At 47.1% G+C, this 21,434-nt stretch overlaps 1 protein-coding gene across 1 annotated transcript; it reads left to right on the top strand.

The window, feature by feature from the left end:
* The first annotated feature begins 381 nt into the window (after positions 1-381).
* On the top strand, positions 382-21,091 carry LOC148113643 (vomeronasal type-2 receptor 26-like). Its single transcript, XM_087893223.1, has 3 exons — positions 382-672; positions 2,501-2,690; positions 20,190-21,091. Exons 1-3 carry the CDS (start codon positions 382-384, stop codon positions 21,089-21,091), a joined length of 1,383 nt encoding a protein of 460 aa, XP_087749349.1.
* The last annotated feature ends 343 nt before the right edge of the window (positions 21,092-21,434 follow it).

Below are 21,434 nucleotides of genomic sequence, written 5' to 3' on the forward strand. Positions count from 1 at the left end.
TGGTTCAATTCCACTCATTCTTTGATATTAGTTTAACTCTTGTCCTGTTGACTGTGGCAAGTTGACTGTGGCAAGTTAGCCATGGTGAGTTGGCTAAACTCTGCTAGAGGCGCGGGCCACTACCTTTCTCCTCTGTTTCTCCTCGCTGTGGCGAGCTGGCCATGGCAAATTGTCATAGTCCATATTGAAGGTCCTGTAAAACTCAACTCTTGGACCTTCTTTTGATCTTCTCCATTTCTATTTTATCACAGCCCAGCCATGAATTGGGCATAAACATCAGATATTCTTGGCTGGGAATCATGGGTTTCCTTGAAGAACGTGCAAGGTGTTTGCCCCTTGTGGTGTTTTCATATGAATTATGTGTATCCTTTTACTTTCAGAATGATTCCAGTTTTTTACCAGCACAATTTAGCCATCCAATTTGCTATCAGTGAGATCAATGGGAATCTAAAGATCTTGCCCAACATCACCCTTGGATTCTACATCGTGGACAGCTACTGCCAGGAAAATCTGTTCTATCACAGCCTTCTGCAGCTTCTCCTCAAGTCACATAGAGTTGTCCTCAACTATAAATGTGACTCCCAAAAGAATGTGATAGCTGTGATTGCAGGATTAACGTCTGATATTTCCTTCCAGGCAGCAGACATTTTAAGGATGTACAAGATCCCACAGGTCAGGCCTCTGTAGTTTGGGGACCCCTTGAAGTGCTTTGGTTTGAGATATTTACACATTTCTTCTGCTGTTTTTATGTGCTTTGTCTCTGTGTGGTGTTCCAACAAAAGCCAGATCATATTCTTGACAGTTACACAAATATACAGTAGTGGCCAAAATTGTGGAAACCATATATAAAACTTTTAATGTTTTATATATGGTTTTCAAATGGATTGTAAGCCGCCTTGAGTCTTCGGAGAAAGGCGGCATACAAGTTGAACAAATAAATAAATAAATAAATTTTGGGAAAAGTGTATTTTTGAGGTCTGTTGGCTAATAACACCACTTTTTAAAAAGAGAGTTTTAAGATCATCCTATTCCATTGCTGGAATGGCCTGGGAATAGCCCAGACCTTCACCCAATTGAAAATCTATGGAGCCGACTAAAGAAACTTGTTAGTCAGAAGTGAGCCAGCAATAAAGCCCAGTTAATAGAAGCCATCATTCAATCTTGGTTTCACATGATAACAGCTGCAGAACTAAAAGATTTGGTTCACTCCATGGGAAGATGTTGTAAGGCTGTAATTCATGCTAAAGGTGACCCAATGAAGTATTAACTGACATGGTGATCATTTTTCTATGTCTCATTTTTTCTATGGTGATAATTTTTGTACATCTCTTTTTTTCTACGTGTTTCCCTTTTCTTCTTTATACTGTAACTGCTATTCTAATAGCAAATCCTTCATAAAAGTTATTGTATTACATTTGTGATTAAATTATCTTTCCATTGATATATAATTTTATGGTACTACTTCAAAAAAAAAAAAGTGGTGTTATTAGCTAGTTTTAGAAAATACACTTTCCCCCAAAAGGTTTCCACAATTTTGGCCACTACTGTATAGGAAATGATTAATTGTTTTAAGCACAATAATATTCACTTCTCATCTAAAACATATGCATAGGATAGCTGGAGTTGAGCTATATAAATGGATAATAAAGGTATACTCTTTGCTGGGGCATTCATGTCTATATCTTGTCCATGCTGATTTAACTTTTCTTAATGCTTGGAACCAAGCTCTAATCTTCACCAAGAGGGAAGCCAGCACTCTTAAAGCAACTTCATCAAGCCAACTCAGAAGAGGTGAAATTTCAACTAAACATTTTGCTTGGATTGTTTTAAGAGTAAAATATAGTGGGCAATGGGAGCAGAAGTCATGATGTTCCATTAATATTTTGAGTCATGATTTATGGGTGATCCCTTCTTTCCATGTGTTATACGTATGGTAGCTTCTCTATTGTGTACCAATTGGTGTTTAATTTAATTTAATTTAATTAATTCAATTTATATGCCACCCCTCTCTGAAGACTCAGGGCAGCTAAGTGTTGTGGCCTGTACGCGGCCTGTGCAGCTAGTAGCTGATTCTGACAGCGAGGAGGCTGGTGTGTGCTGCGCTAGCAGCTTGTGCAGCTGGCACTCGAGTCGGACAATGAGGAGGCTGGAGAAGATGTGGTACCAGAGGCGGGGATTCAGCCAGGGCCTTCAGAACCTCCAGAAGCTCCCTTAAGTGAAGAGAACGAAGAGGAGGAGTCTCTTCTCGATGCACAGGTGTGCAGAGCTGCCAAAAGGCAGGAGTGGCTCCTCAGGAGGAGGTCTCCTCGAGAGTAAGGCTTGGGGCTAATTGGACACTCCCTTAGCCTATTTAAGAAGGAACGCTGACTGAAGCAATTTGCAGGGAACAATTTCGTTCACATACCTTCGTGTCTTATAACCAGCTAGTTATGCCCCATGCCCGGTGAGGGGAGCTTCCCACCGATCTCTTCTGACATCTTGAGAGCTCGTTGCTCTCCAGGATGCGACGGCCAGGACAAAGGTGGAGGCGGCTATGCTGCGGCTTTGCAGCCAGGTGAGAGCGGCCTCAGCATGTCCCCACGGCTGCCGGAACAGCAGTGATGGCATTGGCGATGCTGCCCCTCGTTGGCACTCCAGGGGAATCCATGGGGATGGTAGGAGTTTCCTGCGAGACCCAGCAGTGGATGGAGGTGACTTCGGAGGGCTGGCGACATCAATGTTGGCACTGGCTGGGATGAACAGCTGCGGGGGATGACATCAGAGAGGGCGAAGAGGGACAGGAGGCCTGCATTGGGAGAGCGAGGGGCACTCTGACTATTATACCAACTATGCTACCAATGTTTGTTTTTGGGACTGCCTGTTGCAGCCATGGGGGGGTGACCCACTTGGAGAGGACTCATCCCTGGTCATTCCAGAGGCTCTTCCCCCTCCCTCATGTGGATGGGGGTGAGCTAGAGGCATTGTTGACCCCATTGGCCATGAAAGATCGCTGGCCAGGTCTTCTGTGCCTCGTGTGGTCTATTAGCCTCTGTGAGGCTATTTATCATCTGGAGGTGGCCTCTGAACAATGTGACATCTGCCTCCCATGGACTTTTTTATGGCCTCCTGATTCACCTAAGGTGCAGCCACCGGAGTCTCTTCCTGGCCTGTGGTCCTGCAGGTTGGTGGTTGTCATCAATGCTTCCCAATTGTAGAGGGATATACCCTGGATCTCAAGTCTGGTATGGAGTCGGATGATGACTGCGGTTCTTGGCCCTTCCCAGCTTTCGTGAGAGGGAGGCTGGTGTCGACATCTGGCCCCGAAATGGCTTAAGACTCCATCCATTGCTGTGAGAGAGCATTGGAGTTTATTGACTTGGACCTGACTGGATACCCCTTTTCCGGAATTTGGACCAACTTGATTAACCCCCTGGCCGTGGGCTTCCCCCGATTATTTAGATGTATTCACCAGTGGAGTTTCTTATTCTGTGAGATTCCCCCCTCTCGCAGGTGTGGCCCTCCACTCTATCGAAGGCCTACCTTTATGATGGGCTTTGGCACCCCGAGAGGTGGCATGTCGCAAAAAGGGGATTGAGGGGTTTTCTGGGGAAATTTTTAGATAGATTTTTAAGGGGTTCTAGGGGGCGGGAGGGTTGTGTGGGTTTGCTGGTTAACCCATGGGGGAAGGGGTCTGGCCCAGCTGCCAGTCGGGCCACAGAGGGTGCGGATTCCAGGGGTAAGGGGGGCATTAGAGTTCATTCTGCTGAGGGCCATATCATGTGGTGGGGGCGCACAGTCGCTATCTTCGAGCGGTGGCATGCCCCGGGCCCCATAGCCCTTCTCGTTCCCCAGGCTGTTCAGACTCTCAGGGCCGAGCCTTCGGCTGTTGTTGTGCAATGCCAGGTCCATGGTAAATAAAGCCCCCCTCATTTGCGATCTTATTCAGGAGGGGGAGCGGACCTGGCAGGTATTACGGAGACCTGGTTGGGGCAGGAGGGGGGGAGTTCCCCTTGTAGATATGTGCCCACCAGGCTTCCGTGCATTCCACCAGCCGAGAGCTCGGGCAGGGGCAGGGGGTGGTGGTGGTTATTATAAAGGAAGGTCTTGATCTGAGGGAGACCACTGTTCCACAGATAGCCGGATGTGAGTCCCTTCTTGTGAAGTGGGGCCGTGGAGTGCAGATGTGCTTGTTGATCACGTACCTGGCTCCCTGCCACGTGGCAACGGCCCTGCCTGAGCTGCTCAATGTCATAGCTGAGGTGGTGGTTGATACCCCCAGACTTTTGGTCATGGGGGATTTCAACCTGCCATCCATCTGTGAAACGTCTGAGGTGGCTCGGGAGTTCATGGCTTCCATGACGGCCATGGACCTGACTCAGTTAATTCATGGCCCTACTCACACGGGCGGGCACACTCTGGACTTAGTTTTTATCTCTGGTCAGTAGTCAAGTGGCCTTGATACAGGGGATATAATCATCGAACCCTTGTCATGGTCTGACCACTCGCTCCTTCGACTTGACTTTCTAACCGCTACACCCCACCGCAGGGAGGCGGGACCGACTAGGTGGTTCCGCTCCAGGTGCCTGATGGATCCTGATAGGTTCCAGATGGAGCTTGGGCCATTTCCTGAGACTCTGGCTCATGACTCGGCTGAAGACCTGGTGGCCACCTGGGACAGTGCAGCTGCTGGGGCTTTGGACCACATCGTGCCTTTGCGGCCTCTGACCCGGCACCAAACTCACCTAGCTCCTTGGTTCTCCAAGGAGCTGAGGGAGATGAAGCGCCGGAAAAGACGCCTGGAGAACGGTTGGAGGACCGGCCATTCCGAATCCGACCGAACACTGGTGAAGTCTCATATTAAGACCTACCTAGTGGCGATAAAAGCAGCAAAATCTAGCTATTTTGCCACCCTTACTGTGTCATCAGATAATTGCCCAGCCACCCTGTTTAGGGTGACCCGCTCCCTCCTCCATCTGGGAGCGCGGGATGATCCCTTGCAGGGTCGAGCTGAGGATTTTGTGCAGTATCTGTACGATAAGATTGCTCAGATTCAGGAAGGCCTGGCCTCTGACTGGGTAAATCTGGACTGGATGATTGAGGCAGGTCTTGAGAGTGTTATCTGGGAGGAGTTTGATCCTGTGGCTCCTGAAGACGTGGACAGGATTCTGGGACAGCTGAACGCGACCACATGTTTATTGGACTCGTGTCCCTCCTGGTTGGTGCTGGCTTCCCGGGAGGTTACACGAGGCTGGCTCCAGAGGATTATTAACGCTTCTTTGAGCGAGGGTGTCCTGCTGGCCGCCTTGAAAGAGGCGGTGGTGAGGCCCCTCCACAAGAAGCCCTCTCTGGATCCAGCTGTTTTGGTTAACTATCATCCAGTCTCCAACTTTTGTTTTATTGAGAAGGTTGTTGAGAGTGTGGTGGCGCGGCAACTTCCACAGTACCTGGATGAAGCTGTCTATCTAGATCCGCTCCAGTCCGGCTTCAGGCCTGGGTACAGCACGGAAATGGCATTGGTCGCATTGGTAGATGATCTCTGGAGGGCTCGGGATAGGGGTTGTTCTTCTATCCTGGTCCTGTTAGATCTCTCAGCGACTTTTGATACCATCGACCATGGTATCATGTTACACCGGTTGGAGGGGTTGGGGATGGGGGGCACCGTTTTGCGGTGGTTCTCCTCCTACCTCTCTGATCTGTCGCAATCTGTGTTGGCAGGGGGGCAGCGGTCGACCCCGAGGCACCTTGTTTGTGGGGTGCCGCAAGGGTCAGTCTTCTCGCCCCTTCTGTTCAACATTTATGTAAAGCTGCTGGGTGAGTCATCCGTGGCTTTGGGGTGGAGTTCCATCAGTATGCTGATGACACTCAGCTGTACATCTCCACCCCAGGCCACCCCAACGATGCCCTTGAAGTGATGTCCCGGTGCCTGGAGGCCATGTGGGCCTGGATGGGGAGAAACAGGCTCTGACTCAACCCTTCCAAGACTGAGTGGCTGTGGCTTCCGGCATCCCAATATAGCCAGCTGGTGCCATTGCTGGTTATTGGGGGTGAATCACTGGCCCACACGGAGAGGGCTCGCAACTTGGGCATCCTGGATGCACGGCTGTCTTTAGAAGAGCATATGACGGCCGTGGCCAGGGGGCTTTTTATCAGGTTTGCCTGATACGCCAATTGCGTCCCTTTCTGGATCAGGACTCCCTACACACGGTCACTCAGGCACTCGTCCCTTCCCGCCTGGACTATTGAAATGCTCTCTATATGGGGCTCCCCTTGGGGTGCACCCGGAGGCTCCAGTTGGTCCAGAATGTGGCTGCGCGGGGGATTATGGGAGCAATGGGGCGCTTCCATGTGACACCTCTCCTGCGCGAGCTGCACTGCCTTCTGGTGGTCTTCCGGGTGCGCTTCAAGGTGTTGGTGACCACCTTTAAAGCACTCCATGGCTTAGGGCCAGGATATCTACGAGACCGCCTTCTGCCGCCAATAGCTTCCCACCGGCCAGTTCGCTCGCACAGAGAGGGCCTCCTCAGGGTGCTGTCGGCCAGACAATGTCGGTTGGTGACCCCCAGGGGGTGGTACCTGCCCTCTGGAACGATCTACCCCCAGAGATACGCACGATACCAGACCTCCGGAATTTTCGTCGGGCCCTGAAAACTCATTTATTTCATCAAGCTGGGCTGGCTTGATCCCATCCTTTCAATTTTAATTTGAAATTGGTTTTAACTGGGTTGTTTTAAATTGAGGGCCAAAATTATTTAATGTCTTTTAAACTGTTTTTTTAAATTTTATATGTTATATTTTATCTCGGCTGTTCACCGCCCTGAGTCCTGTTGGAGAAGGGCGGTATAAAAAATAAAATAAAATAAAATAAAATAAAATAAAAAATCTTGCTTATCTTATCAGCTTCCTGCAAATTGCTTCTGGGCATTCTGCCAACCACAGTAAGCTTTCAGTTATTATTCTTTGAATTCTTTGCGGCTGTTAATGCAGTTAATTAACAGCCATTGTTGTAAAAGACTGGTTTATTTAGTAAACTAGGTTTTGAACGGACTTTGTGTGTACTGCATTCTTTGGGGTCCGTAGCTTGGGCAGAACAATTGGTGGAGTAGAGCTTATCTACCTCTTGTTCATGCATCCTTCTTGTTGGACAGGAGCTTTGCTCCTCTTATTTGTTACCTGTTCTGTTCTATTCAGGTGATCTGTCTGTCTGTCTGTCTGCCTGTGTCTCACACACTCTGTGTAAAAGTATTTTTTATGTATGTAGATGTTCTAGTGTGTGTGTATTACACGGAGGGGTATATATTCCTGACTGGACGGTTGCTCCTGAGACAATTTCTCAAAGTTTCATAATTTTTCCTATATGTTTTTTTCTTAACCATTTTCATCTCTCTATTAGTTCCCTGAATTTAAGCTATAGAATTGAAGTTTTGTATTGTCTTCCAAAATCAGTATGTTCTGTCATGTAAACTCTCATGTATCCTGTGTCAGGGTTCTAATGGATGCCCTAATTAAATCATGAGCCTCGAGCCAAGCTTCAAAAGAAATCCAGTTATTTATTAGGCGCTTCTTGTCAGCACATTCCCAAGTGAAGCCAGCTCTGACCCTACGTAATTTACACCTCAGTTATGACCCTGTTTCCCCCCCCTTCCCCCAGGGTGTGTTATCAATCACATTCGCCAACGGAGCAATTTCGTGGGTTGTAGAGGTCACTCCCCTCCAGCTGCTGAGGGTAACCCTGGGATACAGCTTTGAAAGAGATATGTCTGGAATGTGCATCTATCTTTGGCTGCCCTGCCGTTTCCCATCCCCCTGGCCTATGGCAACTTGAGAGCAGGCCAGGGATGCTTTGAGAGTTGACATCCTGACTCTTTGCTATCTTCTCACTTATTTCTGAAACATCTCCTCTCTACTTAGCTGGCATATGGATCCTTTCCCTCTGAAGAGAGAAATGGGCTGGATCCTTCCTTCTTCCGTATGGCCCTCAGTGAAGACCCCCAGGTCCAAGGCATCATTTCCCTGCTCAAGTATTTTGGATGGACCTGGATTGGCCTCTTTGCTGAGGATGGTGACCATGGAGAGAATTTTCTGCTAACCCTGGAGGCTCTGTTCTCTCAGAATGGAATCTGTTCAGCTTTCACTCAAAGAGTGCCCCAGAGGGAGAAACAGAGTGTGACTGATTGGCATAAGATCAGCGGACCTGATGGGAAGAATTCGTCTCCATTTTACGCAGAGCAGAGCAAGCATACTGGTTGTTTATGGAGATACATGGACCCTGATATGGCTGGACAACTTACTATCTGAAGAAAATGATAGATGCAGTGAAAAAGCATGTGATGGAAAAGTGTGGTTTATGACAGCCCAGATAGATGTTGCATTAATGAGTCAACAGGTAGGAACTTCATTGGATTTGTTTCAAGGGTCTCTTTCCTTCATGCTTCATTCTATAGAGATTACTGGGTACCAAAATTTTCTCAAGCACTTCAAACCTGGCCACAGCCCGCAAGACAGGATTCTTAAAGGTTTTTGGGAGAAAGCTTTTAAATGCCATTTTTCAAATTCAGAGAAATTGGGGGCGAAATCATGTAGTGGGAAGGAGAGCTTGGACATCCTTCCTGCCACAACTTTTGAAATGGCCATGAGTGGGCAGAGCTACAGTATCTACAATGCAGTTCATGCTGTGGCCCACGCTTTGCATTCTGCAGCCTCATCTCAAGCTGTTTCCAGGGGAACATTGGGCAGCAAAAGACTTCAGCCATGGCAGGTAACATTTCAATTTATATTTTCCAGGTGAACCATTGCATAATATGATAATTGTCAGGTTTCGGTGCTATCTTGAATAAACTTCATTCTCAAGCACAAGCTGTCTAATGAAACATTTTATTTTTAAGCATAGCAGAATCCGACATTTCTGACTCAAATTTGCAGCCAAACTGGCCCCTCCTTCCAACCCCCTCCTCTTCCGCTCTCCAGCCCCCACGTCCCATTGGCCATCATACAGATCCATCTCTACATCCCGGCACGTTCTTTTCACAGGAATGCAGCCCCCACCCTCGTCTCCCAGGAAACCCTATCTGTATATACAAAACTAGGTAAAAGTTCATCTCAGCAATAAATCAAGCTTCCGCTCTTTCTGCTTCAACTTGTTATGTCAGCGCTGGAAGAAAGCCTAATTTGGAACGCTGACATCCGGCCTCTCTCCCTTCACTTCTGCAACATCACCTATCCCATAGGGAAAACACAACAAGATTAGTCTCATCAGCCCCTCCCTGGCTGTGCACCCCCCCTCCCGGCTTTCCCGGGTGATCTGCATGGAATTTTGCTATAAGGCGATCAGCTTGGATGTTTGCGCTCTTCACCCAGGAAGCCTCTGACAATGGGTAACCCTTCCATTTAATTAAGTACTGAAGGCGCCCCCTGTGCCATCTTGAATCAAGAATCTGCTGCACTTCGTAGTGCGTTTGGCCCCCAACAACCAGGGGCCCAGGAGGTTCACGTGGCGTTGGCCTTAAAGTAGACCCCACTACAGGTTTTAGAAGGCTACTGTGAAAAATGGGGTGAATTTTCCCCAAAAGCCGTGGCAACTGCAATTGCACTGTAACGGGGTTGATTATTTTTATTATAGGAAATGGTCCTATAAATTTTGGGCCCAATTTCCTGCTCGGGAGTCTAAGTCTCAAGTACTTGGTGGAGAGGTAAACTTTCTCTCCTAGCTGAAATGGTCTTTGGGGAGTTCGGTGCTTGTCTGCTTGGTCCTTATAAGATTGAGCCACCTTTGCCAGCGCCCTCTTAACATTTTCCCATGTTTGTCTCAACATTGCCATCCAGTCGGTCAAACTGACTGAGGAAGGGGGCTCCCTCGGGTATTCTGGCATGGGAACAAAATCCATGCCACTCACTATTTTGAACGGGGTTAGCCCCGTGCTGCTGTGGACAGCATTATTATATGCAACCTCCGCAAAAGATAGGAGGTCTGCCCAATTGGACTGCTGGTAGTTGACGTAGCATCTTAAATACTGTTCTATCATAGCGTTCAGTCTTTCTGCCCCCCCCATTGGTGCTCGGGTGAAATGCTGAGCTGAGCCCTTGGGATGAACCTATGGACCGTAGAAACTCCCTCCAGAACTTTGCTGTGAACTGGACCCCTCTGTCGGAAATGATTCTCCTGGGGACTCCATGTAGGCGGTAAATGTGTTTCAGGAACAGTTTGGATAACTGACGGGCTGAAGGCAGTCCACTACAAGGAATGAAGTGTGCCTGTTTGGAGAATAAGTCTATTACAGTCCAGATCACTGTATTTCCACTGCTCCTCGGTAGGTCTACTATAAAGTCCATTGCAATCTCCTCCCATGGTCTTGTTGGCTTGGCTACTGGTTGCAACAATCCAGGCGGGCACCCTGGCCTTGTCTTCATCGTGGCACAAATGGTGCAGCTTTTTACATAACTGTCTACGTCCTTTCTCATATGTGGCCACCAGAACTGCCTCCGTACTAGGTGCAGAGTCTTTAGGAACCCGAAGTGTCCTGCTGGTTTAACATCATGGCTCCTCTTGAGAATCAGGATGCGTAAACTCTGTGGGACATAGAGCTTTGTCCCCCTCCATGCTAGTTCATCTCTTTTTGTCAAGAGATGTTGATTGTCCCGATACCAGGGGTCTGTCAGTGTTTCATTTTTTAATTTTGCAGTTAAATCACTTGCAAGTTGGCCTTGCTGGTCACGTCGTTGCCGTCTGGTGATCACTTGGGCCGCAGCTTGGGTGGAGGGGATGATGGCATTCACTACCTGCTCCCGCTCACTGTTGTATTGGGGCATCCGGGAGAGGGCATCAGCCAGGAAATTTCTCCCACCTGGGATGTGCTTAAGCTCGAAATTGAAACGATTGAAGTATTGTGCCCACCGCACTTGCCTGGGCGACAGTTTTCATGGGGTTTTTAGGGCCTCTAGGTTTTTATGATCAGTCCAGACTTCAAATGGTTTCTGGCCTCCCTCTAGAAGGTGCCGCCAGGTCAACAAGGCCCACCTTACTGCAAACGCTTCCTTCTCCCACGCCGCCCATCGCCTCTCCGTATCAGTGAGTTTGCGGGAGGTGTAGGCGCAGGGTTGTAGATCCCCTTGGTTGTTCTTTTGGAGTAACACGGCTCCTACTGCCACATCACTTGCGTCTGCTTGGATGACAAAAGGCTGTTCTGGATCCGGGTGTTTTAAGACAGGTTCTTTCGCGAACAGTCCTTTTAGCATCTCAAATGCCTGTTGGCAGGTCAGGTCCCACTGTAGGGGTTGTCCCGGGTGAGGTTTCATCGCTGGGCTTCCTGTCTTTAGGAGGTCTGTCAAAGGTTTGGCAATTTTCGCAAACGAGGGGATGAATTGTCTGTAGAAATTCGCAAAACCTAGAAAACTTTGCAGTTGTCTGCGGGTGCGAGGGGGCTGCCATTGTAGAACTGATTGGACCTTGGCTGGGTCCATCTCTATCCCCTCATTTGATACTCGGTAGCCCAGGTAGTCTAGCCGTGATTGGTGGAAATCGCATTTTGGCAGTTTGACATATAGGTTTGCCCGTAGCAGTTTTTCCAGTACTTGGCGGACGAGGGGTATATGTTCGTCTATGGTCTCCGTGTAGATAAGAATATCGTCCAGGTAGACGAGGACCCCTTTGTAAAGGTGTTCATGTAAGACTTCGTTTATTAACTGCATGAATACTGCCGGGGCTCCTTGCAATCCAAAAGGCATTACTTTAAACTGGAAACTACCCAGGGGGCAGTTGAATGCTGTTTTCCATTCATCTCCTGCCCTTATGCGTACTCGGTAATAAGCTTCTCGAAGGTCTAGTTTGGTGAAAACCTTCCCTTTAGCTAGGTGGGCTAACATGTCTTTCATGAGGGGGAGGGGGTACAAGTTGTGTACGCAAACAGCATTGATACTTCGAAAGTCGACCACCAGTCTCATGGAGCCGTCCTTTTTCTCTTTAAACATGACCAGCGCCGCTACCCTTGGTTTCACTGGCTCAATAAATCCCCTTTGTAAGTTTTTGTCTATGTAGTCTCGCATTTCCTGCATTTCTCGGGGCGTCATAGCATACATTTTAGGTTTGGGTAGTTTCGCTCCTGGGATAATCTCGATGGCACAATCGGTCTCGCGGTGGGGGGGCAGAATGTCACACTCGGCCTCGCTGAATACCCCAGCAAGGTCTTGGTAGTCCCTTGGGATCTGGTTTGCGTTACAAGCGGTGGTGGGTGCGGCTGCCAATTGTTTTGCTGCACCTTCTGGGAGGGGCCCTTGTGTTGGTGGTGTTTTCTTCTGTAGTGGAGGGCTGCTTTGGGGTTTCAGCGTGGGAGGGAATTCTTCTGGTCGGGGCGGCAGGGGTTGGGGCCCCTTTGCTATTCTCAGCCTGCGGGTTCCCTCTTGCCACCAAATGATTGGGCCCCATTTGTCGAGCCATGAGAGTCCCAATATGACTGGTTCTGTCATCTTGGGGGCTATTATGAAGCGGATCGTCTCCCAGTGATCTGCGAGTTCTAGTCTCACGGGTTCAGTCAAATGTGTGGCATACGTTCCTCCCACTAGGGACCCATCAACTTGCTCGAAGCGAATTGGTTGTTTGAGCTGTTTAGCTCGGATTCCCAATTTTAGAACTGTGGGTAGGTTGATTAGGCACCGTGTGCTACCCGAGTCTATTAGGGCTTGGAAAGTCTCTTGGGCCCCTGTTTTGGGGGCTGTTAGGCGTATGGGGAAAAGAAAAGGGTGGACGGGTCCACTCACCATCGGGTCATCCTCGCCTTCGTCTTCCATGTCATAGGGTTCGGGGAACTGATCTCTCTCGTCTGGGATTCCTCTGGTTTCGGTCAGATGAGCGAAAAACTCAGGGATTTGGGGAGCTTCCTGCAGTACGTGGGTGACGCGCTTGGGCCCTCGTTCCGGCCGTGCTTTGGGTGGTGGATCGGGTCCCGGTCTAGGCGTTCCACATCTTGCTGCTATGTGGCCGCTTCCCCCACATCTGTAGCATTTCAGTGGGCTCCGTGGGGCAGTTGGTCTGTAGGAGGGCTGTGATGTTGGGGTTTCTCGTCTATTGAGTGGCCCCTGGACTGGTTGGCCTCTCTCCTTTCCCTCTGGTGGTTTTGACGTGTCACTCGCCCGCAGCCCTCTGTCGACTTTTATCGCTACCCGGAACCATTCAGCGAGTCGGTTTGGGATGTCACGATAGGCAGTCACTTGGGAAATTCTTTTATCTAGGCTTGTTCTAAAAAAATACACCAGCAATCGCTCTGGTAGGGGAGGCAGTGTCCCAATGACTCTCCTGAATTCACGGATATGCTCTCTGATAGGCTTCCCCCTCTGCATTAGGTTTCTGAGCTCGTCTTCCACATAGGGGTCCTCCTCCTCCTCCTCATAACGGGCTCTCAATAGTTGCAAGAACCCATCCGCATTTTGTAGCTGGGGGGCCCTGTATTTGTAGAGTGATGCTGACCACCTCTTTGCTTCTCCCTCCAGCCCTTCCGAGATAGCATTCACTAGGGCTCTGGGGAAAGGGTAGAGGTGTCCGAACCGCTCTATGTATATCTCAGCTGAATCGAGGAATTGGGCGAGGTTGTCTGGGTCACCATCGAATTTCCCTCTGAACTGGGGTGGTTCCTCCCTCTCTGCCCTCTCCTCTCTGTGCTGAGCTCTGGAGGGCCAGCCTTGGTGATGGTAGTCCTCTGCCTCGTCTCTCATTGTGGGGTGGGGAGGTGCTGCCTTGTCTGGGCTTCGCTGCCATTCCCATCCCCAGCTCGCCCTTCCCAATTCACTTAGGGGTTTTTCTTTATCTTTTACCTTTGTATTTTCCAAGTTGGCTGGAATCACGACCGCTTCTGCTCCTCCCGTTTCTTGAAGCAGGCTTTCCTCTGAGAGCTTGGCTTCAGCCATAGTCCGTCCGACCAGATGTCTGGGAGGGAACGGGATGATTTAAACTCAGCCAGCCTGGATTTGGAGGAGAGTTTGGCTGTCTGTCAGGTTTCGGTGCTATCTTGAATAAACTTCATTCTCAAGCGCAAGCTGTCTAATGAAACATTTTATTTTTAAGCATAGCAGAATCCGACATTTCTGACTCAAATTTGCAGCCAAACTGGCCCCTCCTTCCAACCCCCTCCTCTTCCGCTCTCCAGCCCCCACGTCCCATTGGCCATCATACAGATCCATCTCTACATCCCGGCACGTTCTTTTCACAGGAATGCAGCCCCCACCCTCGTCTCCCAGGAAACCCTATCTGTATATACAAAACTAGGTAAAAGTTCATCTCAGCAATAAATCAAGCTTCCGCTCTTTCTGTTTCAACTTGTTATGTCAGTGCTGGAAGAAAGCCTAATTTGGAACGCTGACAATAATATTATTAATACAATTTTCCCATGGTGGAATTCAATTTTTTTTTTACTACCAGTTCTGTGGGTGTGGCTTGGTGGGCGTGGTGTGGCTTGGTGGGCATGGCAGGGGAAGGATACTGCAAAATCTCCATTCCCTCCCCACTCCAGGGGAAGGATACTGCAAAATCCCCATTCCTGGGGGAAGGATATTGCAAAATCTCCATTCCCACCCCACTCTGGGGCCAGCCAGTGGTGGTATTTGCTAGTTCTATGAACAACTCAAAATTTCTGCTACTGGTTCTCCAGAACCTGTCAGAACCTGCTGAATTTCACCCCTGCAATTTTCCATGTAGAAGGATGAATAATAACATAGAAACTTGTGTGGGTGGGGAGTTGAAAATCAGTGGGGAAATGTTCATGGAAGTTGGAAGGGAGCTTGGTAATAATCTATTCCAGGGGTGAAAAACTCGATTTCATTGAGGGCAGCATCAGAGTTGTGTTTGACCTTGGGGGGCTGGAGTAGTCATGGCCAGCTCGACATCACTTGTGTTGGCCATAGGTGGCCCGAGCACTCTGCTGGTGAAAATAGGCTCCCACACTCCATTTTCAGCTGTGACAGCCTCCTGCAACCCTCTGCCAGCAAAAACAGAGCTTGGAATGGCCATCCACAAACTCTCCCAAGTTTTTTTCTGGCAGAGGCCATGCGGGCTGGTCCTTTGCTGTTTCCAGGGCAGTTCCACGGGCCAGATCTAAGTACCACACAGACCAGATCCAGCCCCTGGGCCTTGAGTTTGACACCCCTGACCTAGTCCAACACTTACCTACTGCAACATTACCATTACATAATTTTTATTCCAATGTATTTATCTGTCTTAAAATATAGGAGAAGCTGGGAAAACGTTGAAGGAACTCCCTGTCCAGTGGTGGGTTCCTCCTGGTTTGGTCCAGTTCGGCCGAGCCGGTAGCGGTGACGATATGATGTCACTGAACCGGTTCTCCCCCCCGCCCTCCCACCCCCCCACCCCCGCACCCACGTTATTCTTACCTTTTATTTGGTCCCACCCCCAATCTATTGCTGCCTCCTGAGTCCCAGCTGATGACTAGAGGGAAAAAAACTGTTTAAACTCTTGCCGCGGGGCTTCAAAGGGCCGTCCTACAGCTGATCAGTGTTAAAAGCAAACAAATGAGTTGGGTCGTAAGTGCGAGGACTTGGTCATAAGTGCGAGGACCTTCCAGAAATGACTGACCAGCTAGCCATGCCCACCTAGTCACATGACCTCCAAGCCACACCCACAAAATAAGCCACGCCCACAGAACCGGTAGTAAAAAAATTTAGAACCCACCCCTGTCCCTGTCCCCCTCTTTCATGTTGAAATGAAGTTCCTCTAAGCCACAGTTTCCACCTGCTTTTCCAGCAGAAGCTGTGAGTCCACAACAACCCCATTAGTGAATGAAATCACTTAATTATGAGAGTATGGTCTGAATCGTTTACACATACACAGTCTCTGTATAGAAAAGTAGGAATCTATAAATTTGATTCAATAATGGGTGGTAGAACATCAAGAAGGAATAAAAAGCTGTTTTCCAAAATATTGAAAATTGACATTTGCTATTTATTTATTTATTTATTTATTTATTTATTTATTTATTTATTCATTCATTCATTCATTCATTCATTCATTCATTTATTTATTTATTTATTTATTAGTTCAATTTATATGTCGCGCTCCTCCGAAGACTCAGAGTGGCTTACAATACACTTATAGCAATAGCCCTCATTGTTTTGTATATACCTGCTTATTAGGGCTTTTGGCCCCCCATAAGCCGTGTTTCTACAAAGTCAGCTTATTGCCCCCACAATCCAGGTCCTCAATTTACCTACCTCGGAAGGATGGAAGGCTGAGTCAACTTTGAGCCTGGTGAGAGTTGAATTCCCACTAATTGCAGGCAGCTGGCAGCTAAGTGCTACATAACAGCACTTAGTCCGCTGCACCACCAAGGCTCCTCCTCTATTGTCAGCAATGGAATCTATGTTTTACCAGATTTGAGATAAAAGTAAATAAGATACATGTAAGACACTTGCAAAGAGGGATGCGGTGGGTCAGTGGCTAAGACGCTTGTCGAGCTTGTTGATCAGATAGGTCGGCAGTTCGGCGAGTCGAATCTCTAGCGCCGCGTAATGGAGTGAGCTCCCGTTACTTGTCCCAGCTTCTGCCAATCTAGCAGTTGGAAAGCACATAAAAAATGCAAGTAGAAAAATTGGGACCATCTTTGGTGGGAAAAGTAACAGTGTTCCGTGCGCCTTTGCAGTTGAGTCATGCCAGCCACATGACCATGGAGACGTCTTTAGGCAGCGCTGGCTCTTCAGCTTAGAAACGGAGATGAGCACCACTCCCTAGAGTCAGGAACGACTAGCACATATGTGCGGGGGAACCTTTACCTTTATCTTTAAGACACTTGCAAACATTACTTGGGCCAAATATCTGCCATGATAATTTAAATTATGTAATGATTTACATAATATACCCCAAGAGTTTCAGAGAAAGATATCTGCCTCCCTGCCTGTCTACCTACAAGCTATCTATTTCCTTTTCCATCAGCTCCACTTCTTTCTCCAAGGCATTTCCTTTAACAACTCAGCAGGAGAAACTGTGTCCTTCAACACGGAAGGGGAAGTGGAAAGCCAATTTGACATCACCAATCTGCTCACCTTCCCCAATCATACTTTCCAGAGGCTGAAAGTTGGAAAGCTTGATCCCAAGACTATGGAAGGAAATCCAATCTCCCTTAATAAGGATGCGATAGTGTGGCATACAGCTTTTAACCAGGTGCACAACATAGGATCCTAGTTTTGTTTTATTTTTTTAATTACAAACTCATTAGTGTGGATCATAAAAGATAGAACTCATCAATCAACCAATCAATCAATCAATCAGAATAGAGTGGGATGGGATGGGATGGGATGGGATGGGATGGGATGGGATGGTAAGGGATGGAATAGAATAGAATAGTTGGAAGGGACCTTGGAGATCTTCTAGTCCAACCCCCTGCTCAAGTAGGCGAACCTATACCATTTCAAACAAGTGACTGTCCAGTCTCTTCTTAAAAACCTCCAGTGTTGAAGCATCCACAACTTCTGAAGGCCAGCTGTTCCACTGGTTAATTGTTTTCACTGTTAGCAAGTTTCTCCTTAATTCCAGGTTGCTTCTCTCCTTGATCAGTTTCCATCCATTGTTTCTCGTCTTGCCTTCTGATGCTTTGGAAAATAAGTTGACCTCCCTCTTCTTTGTGGCAGCCCCTCAAGTACTGGAATACTGCTGTCATGTCTCCCCTAGTTCTTTTCTCCAGTCTAGCCATACCTAGTTCCTGCAACTGATCTCCATATGTTTTAGTCTCCAGGCCTTTAATCATCTTAGTTGGTCTTCTCTGCTCTTTTTCCAAAGCCTCATCATCTTTTTTGTAATGTGGTGACCAAAACTGGATGCAGTATTCCAGTTGTGGTTTTACTAAGGTTTTATAAAGTGGTACTAATACTTCACATCAGTGGTGAAATCCAATTTTTTTTATTACCGGTTCTGTGGGCGTGTCTTGGTGGGCATGGCAGGGAAAGGTTACTGCAATCTCCATTCCCACCCCACTCTGGGGCTAGCCAGAGGTGGTATTTGCCCATTCTCTGAACTGCTCAAAATTTCCGCTACTGGTTCTCCAGAACCTGTCAGTACCTGCTGGATTTCACCCCTGCTTCACATGATTTTTATTCTATGCCTCTGTTTATATAACCAAGGATTTTATTAGCTGGCTCGTGTTCCCTTCTTAATTCCGAGTCCACTATAAAAGAGAAAAGCTTATCTCTTGAATATTTTTATTTATTTATTTATTTTATTTTATTTGTTTGTCAAACATGTACAAGATAACAAGTATAGGTATGAACATGAACATGAACAAAGGAAGTAAATAGAGATAAATAGGAACAGTAAGACAGGGACGGTAGGCACACTAGTGCGCTTATGCACGCCCCCTTTACGGACCTCTTAAGAATGGGGTGAGGTCCACGGTAGACAGTTTGAGATTGAAGCTGTGAGGGGTTTGAGGCTGTAACAATGGAGTCAGGTAGTGTTGTGACTCCGGCTCCCGAGCCTGTCCTCATGGAGGAAGATGACTCTGAAAGTGATGGGGAGGAACTGACAAGGACTCCCTCTCCAGGACCCTCCTTTCTGGCAATGCCTCAGGTTCCAGCCGAAGGCCAGGAGGAAAGCATGTCAGGGTACCCTCTAATAGGGAGTGATGAAGATCAATCTTGGATTGATCCCAGGCAGCGTCGGAGGGAGAGGCGTGCGCAGCAAAGGAAGAGGTGGGGAAGGGCCAGAGATTGCTGAGTCACTGAGCTATGCCCCACAGTGGATAAAAGTGGGTGGGGTTGCTCTGCAGGCTCTGTGACGGACAAAAACTGCATATCTTGAGCTTCGGATGGGATACTTTTCGGAATTAAGGCTTGGACTTTGTGAATGACTTCTGACTACTCTTTGAACTCTTGGTTGCCCCAGCAACAGACTACAGATACGCTGACTCCTGTTTCTAGAGGTGATAAGAAACTTGGCAGGCATTTGGAAAGTAGCTGCCAGAATTTGTATCTGCCAAAGGGATTCAGGTCGGCTTGTAAAAATAAATTACTGTAGACGTCTTTTGCTCGTGTGTCTGCCTATGTGAGGTGGGGGGACAGAACAGGTAGAGCATTCCAGGCATTGACCACTCTGTTGCTGAAGTTGTATTTTCTGCAATCAAGTTTGAAGCGGTTTGCCTTCAGTTTGTATCGATTGTTTGCCTGTGTATTATTTGGTTGAAGCTGAAGAAGTTGTTGACAGGCAAGTCATTATAGCAAACAATTTTGTGTACTATACTTAAATTGGGCCACAGGTGGCGCAGTTCCAGATTCTTCAAGCACAAAATTTTAAGCCTGGAGGCATAGGGATGGATTGATAGATACATCCTGTTTCCCCCCAAAATAAGCCATCCCCTGATAATAAGCCCAATTGGGCTTTTGAGAGCAATATGGCCAATCATTTATTTCAGGGTTCAAAAAAATATAAGACAGGCTCTTCTTTTTGGGGAAACACGGTATTGATGGATATAATTTGATTCTAAATTATCTTTATTCTGAATAGGTGGTACTGCATTCTGTATGCAATGAATATTGCCAACCAGGCTATCAGAAGAAGAAGAGAGAAGGATATAAATTTTGTTGTTATGACTGTGCCCCATATCCAGATGGGAAGATTTCAGACCAGAAGGGTAGGTGAAGCTGTATAGCCAGTATTCCAAAGAGAGGGAACATCGTTCATCAGAGAATGTTATTCAGATAAAAATGTAATGTCTACTTCATTTAGAATGGTCACTTCAGATATCAGGTTCAGATGTGAATAGTATACAAGCTAGGATGTCCATTACATACAAGCTACGGCTCAGTGGCTAAGACACTGAGCTTGTTGATCGAAAGGTCGGCAGTTCAGCGGTTTGAATCCCTAGTACCATGTAATGGGGTGAGCTCCCATTACTTGTCCCAGCTTCTGCCAACCTAGCTGTTGAAAAGCACATAAAAAATTGAAGTTGAATTGTTGAAAAATAGGGACTACCTTTGGTGGGAAAGTAACAGTGTTCCGTGCGCCTTTGGCATTTAGTCATGCCAGCCACGTGACCACCGAGATGTCTTCCGACAGCACTGGCACTTTGGCTTTGGAACGGAGATGAGCACCACCCCCTAGAGTCGGGAATGACTAGCACATATGTTTATGTTTCAGTAGAAGATTGTATCAGCCTTTGAGAACAAAAATTGTCAATGTGTCAGAATTGAATGTGGTCATTTTCTGATATCTGGTCTTTTTCTTCAAGATATGAATGAGTGTTTCAGTTGTTCAGAAGATCAATATGCAAATAAAGGCCACACTCAATGCATGCCCAAAGTCATAATTTTTCTCTCTTATGAGGAACCTTTAGGAATCAGCTTAGCTTCTGCTTCTCTGGTTTTCTCCCTGACCACAGTGTTTGTTCTTGGAACATTCTTTAAGCACAGAGATACTCTGATTGTCAAAGCCAACAACCGAGAACTCTCCTACATTCTCCTCGTCTCTCTTCTGCTCTGTTTCCTCTGCTCTTTGCTCTTTCTTGGCCAGCCAAGGAGAGTCACCTGTCTTTTGCGACAGCCCACTTTTGGCATCACTTTCACAATGGTCATTTCTTGTATCTTGGCCAAAACCATCACTGTGGTGGTGGCTTTCGTGGCAACAAGACCAGGATCTAACATGAGGAAGTGGATTGGGAAAAGACTAGCCAACTCCATTGTTCTCTGCTGTTTCCTCATTCAAGCAATTATTTGTGTTGTGTGGATGACAATCTTTCCCCCTTTCCCAGATCTGGACAAACAGTCATTCACCAAACGTATCATTGCAGAATGTAATGAGGAGCCCATTGTGATGTTTTTCCTTGTCTTGGGGTATATGGCGCTTCTGTCCATCATCAGCTTCATTGTGGCCTTCCTAGCTAGGAACCTTCCAGAGAGTTTCAATGAAGCCAAGTTCATCACCTTCAGCATGTTGGTGTTTTGCAGCATTTGGTTAGCTTTCCTTCCAGCCTACCTCAGCACCAAAGGGAAAGAGAAGCTAGCGGTGGAGATCTTCTCCATCTTGGCCTCCAGTGCTGGTTTACTCGGTTTCATCTTTGTACCCAAATGTTATATTATTCTGATCAAACCAGAGCTGAACAGCAAAGAACAGCTGACAAAGAGAAAGAATTAAGGAACTGATATATTATTGAATGATCATAGCTTTGCTCTCTCTTATCCTTGTGGTCATTATTTATTTAATGTTACATGATGTGTTTATATATTTTTTTAAAAAAAATTTTTTTATTTTAAATTAAAATAAAAAACAACTTAAAAATATCATCTTTACAAACAATTATAGACAGGATCTCAATCGGTTAAAATCATTTCGTGCTTACAATTTTCCAAGTCTTATCTTATAACAATTATTCTTTACTTGAACAGAAGGTAAATATTTAAAGATTTCATCAAAGTTTCATTTCATATATGCTATCTCATCTCCATACTTTTTTGTCAAACCATTGATAAAATATCTC

Source organism: Pantherophis guttatus, chromosome 4 (genome assembly GCF_059756535.1).
Source record: "Pantherophis guttatus breed Tessera chromosome 4, ASM5975653v1, whole genome shotgun sequence".
Taxonomy (NCBI): Eukaryota; Metazoa; Chordata; class Lepidosauria; order Squamata; family Colubridae; genus Pantherophis; species Pantherophis guttatus.

Coding starts and splice junctions, on each gene's coding strand:
- LOC148113643 (XM_087893223.1), top strand. CDS start 382: ATGATTCCAGTTTTTTACCAGCACAATTTAGCCATCCAATTTGCTATC. Junction 673..2,500: donor GGATGTACAAGATCCCACAG/GTCAGGCCTCTG, acceptor GTTGCTCTCCAG/GATGCGACGGCCAGGACAAA. Junction 2,691..20,189: donor AGACCCAGCAGTGGATGGAG/GTGACTTCGGAG, acceptor TTTTTCTTCAAG/ATATGAATGAGTGTTTCAGT.